Source organism: Camellia sinensis, unplaced genomic scaffold (genome assembly GCF_055761805.1).
Source record: "Camellia sinensis isolate YWXY unplaced genomic scaffold, ASM5576180v1 Unanchor3, whole genome shotgun sequence".
NCBI lineage: Eukaryota > Viridiplantae > Streptophyta > Magnoliopsida > Ericales > Theaceae > Camellia > Camellia sinensis.
The window spans coordinates 22,537,470-22,540,571 of NW_028129178.1; the positions used below are offsets into that span (position 1 = coordinate 22,537,470).

General features: G+C 34.5%; 1 protein-coding gene across 2 annotated transcripts; it reads right to left on the reverse strand.

Moving 5' to 3' along the window:
• On the reverse strand, positions 1 to 2,426 carry LOC145789367 (patatin-like protein 2). Of its 2 annotated transcripts, none has more exons than XM_082912495.1 (7): positions 2,187 to 2,426; positions 1,832 to 2,013; positions 1,455 to 1,617; positions 1,194 to 1,355; positions 638 to 940; positions 342 to 514; positions 1 to 248 (listed from the first exon to the last, which is right to left on the reverse strand). In XM_082912495.1, exons 1-7 carry the CDS (start codon positions 2,316 to 2,318, stop codon positions 152 to 154), a joined length of 1,212 nt encoding a protein of 403 aa, XP_082768621.1. In that variant the 5' UTR covers positions 2,319 to 2,426; the 3' UTR covers positions 1 to 151. The 2 variants fall into 2 exon arrangements, with proteins under 2 accessions (XP_082768621.1, XP_082768620.1); XM_082912494.1 differs by having other exon boundaries at positions 1,455 to 1,632.
• Positions 2,427 to 3,102: the final 676 nt, after the last annotated feature.

The window sequence follows — 3,102 nt, forward strand, 5'->3', positions numbered from 1 at the left end:
TTAAAGAATAAAGAATGCTTACTTTGTACCAGCTGAGCATTATTCAAAAGGAAAATAACAAAAGAAATAGAAAGGTGCATGGGTGTACTTTGTTTGCACCTACATCAAAAACACATGTAACAAAAAATATAAAAATAAATAATATATTAATCTACAATCTTAGTTTAAAATCCTTTGTATTTGCAGTGCGTCCATGCGGTGATCTGACATTACGAAGTCTTTTCTCATCAGAAAGTAGTTTTGCAAACCTGCCATATAATAATTTTTTTTAGTTCTATTGAGAGAATAAAGAAAACTAAATTGCATGATACAATTTGTGTACTAGAGATAAGTTGATATACCTTCGGAGAGCTTCTTCATTAGTCTCTTGACCAACAGGCTCTACTACACCTGTCTCCAAATTTACCCTTGAAATTGGTTTCTTTAGTAATCCTTCACCAACTTTCACAAGATCTTCCAAATTTTTCTTCGTAGCTATATCAACAGACGAAACTTTCCCAGTTAATGTGTCATCCTGCAGTTTGGTTCAATCATCGACATTAGTCAATATTTGGTTGACAAAAAAATGAACAACTTTTTTTTTTCTTTTGGGTACATAACATTTTTGTTGTTGATGAGCATGAACGGGCATATATACCTGAATTCGTAAATAATTCTTTTTGGAGTGAAGGGCCTGAAAAACCACATTAAGGTGGTAGTCAACCATATCCGAACTGGCTTGACTAAACACATCTACTAAGGGTGTGGAACTACCACTGGTTAACCATCCCAACAAACCCCATTTAGCTGATTTATCTGCATTATATTTCTCGTTAGCTTTGGGTGAACCAGTTCCTAATGATATAACCAGAAGTCGACCATAGTCCATTTTCTTTATAGCAAAATAATCTGAACTTCTCCACATTATTTGCTTGGTCACCTCACTGATAGCAATCAAAGCCTAAAACATAAAAGAAAAAAATAAATAAATAAAAATTATAAAATATAAATAGTGATGGTCTTAAAATTTTTTTAAAAAAAAAAAGAGAGTTCAAAGGCATTATTTCTGAAATTCATAGATAAAACTACTTTCACACAGAACAGAGAGAAACCGCAACCTAATATTTTGTGCACATTTATGATATCCATTTTTGTGTAACTAGAAAAGTTTTTTTTTGGGTGAATATGTAACTAGAAAAGTTATTTGTGGATACCGGATTATTTGCAGCCACACCACCATCAATTAGGTTGAATTCTCTAACTTTTCCATTTGGGTTTTTGGTTTCAAAATAATGGGCAGGAAGATAAGTAGGTGCTGCTGAGGTTGCAATGCATATATCTGAAAGTAACGCATCCAAGCTTGGATTATTCATCACCTAAAAAATCATGAAAAATGTACATATAAAATCATTAGTTCTCAGTTTAATCCGAACAATCACTATTGACTTTTTAGTTACAAAGAGATGAATACAAACCTCATAGGTGGAAAAGATGGTTGGCTGGAGTCTCTTAATGTCGAAAGTTGGTATTGCTATATTAGTCAGTGCTTGGTGTAATTTTATATTTCCTAGTTTTTCCTTAACTAGGCTGTGGAGATACTTCCCATCGTACTTTGGTCCAAATAAGGCTTTGATTACCCTAGGAAATGGAGAACTGCTTGTTTAAAAAATTCAAACATGTTAATAACCGTACTATGTAGTTTTTGTCATCAAAATTGAACAATATATTGCATGTAGTTAATTATTATGAGATGATTTCGCAGTCTTTTTTCACCTCCTACATGGATCCATGTGGGAAGTGAACAATGGTAAAATTTATCTGGTAAGGAATATTGGTTTTTCCTAATGGATACCTGACTTGCGGGAATATTTTAGGGCAATTATCAAGGTAGAAGTTTTTGATATCTTTAGCAGCAAACAAGGGGCGGTTTTTTTCATTAGGTGCAGTTAGCATGGCAGTCACAAGACCACCTGTGCTTGTTCCTGCAATCACATCAAAATAGTCTGCAATTCTTGCATCCTCGCCATCCAACTTCTGCATAATTGCCAAGCCGTCTAGAGTTAGTTCATGGAATATTATCAAATTCTCCATTAAAAAATCAGTATTTTCTTTTTTGAAACCACTTAATTGACACGCTAGATAGCATCGCGTGAAAATAAATAAATAAATAAAAATAAAAATATAGAAACTAGAAACGTATACTATACCTGAAGTTCGGACTCCAAGAAGCCAAGAATTGTTCCTGGGATAAGCCCTCTTACTCCACCTCCATCAATACTGAGAACAGTGATTAGGTTTCCATAAGTAGGGGGCTGAAGGGGTGACTTTGGGCTTTCCATATGTTTGTTTTGTGTTCAAGAGAGAGAGGTGAAAGCCTTGATAGGGACAAAAGTTTCAAGTTTTGATAGCCTTGGAGAGAGCTATGAAGTTGTAAGAGCTTTTTGAGTAGTTCTTTTGGCTGATTATGGGTATTTATAGCCTCTTCATTCTTATAATTTTCCATGAGTCAACAATGACGCTCAAAATGGCTTCTGCTTTGAAATTCCTGAAACTTGTACTTTTTCTCTTTCATGTTGAATCGACTATACATCAAATTAAGGATAGAGAAGATTGAGTCAAGGTTCCAACAGTGGTCTCTCTATTTGGTTGGAGAATTTTTTTTTTTTTGATCAGCAAAGAAAAATTTCATTAACAGCATGAAATTAAAAGTACAGGAAGATGACATGCATCGAGAGAGATTCGGAAGTATAAAAATACCCCTACTACTGCTACTCGCATCCATACAACCAACCCCTTGGCCTCTCGAATTTTAAATAAAAAGTTAAGAAGGACTTAACTAGAAAATAAATTACATGAAACCCCACAAAATCAACCCACCAAACCCCCCAAACAGCTCCTGCAAATCCTCTAATCAACCCAAAATCAACCCAATATTTAAATCACCTAAACTGCAAGCCTCATGATTTTAAATCATCAATATCAACAACCCAATATTTTAATCACCATGCCTCTGCTAATGCTGCAACTCCTGAACGCCTATGCTATTGCTACAGCTCCTGAAAATTTTTTAATCACTATGCCTCTGCTATTTGGTTGGAGAATTTGAAGAGGAATTTAAAAAGA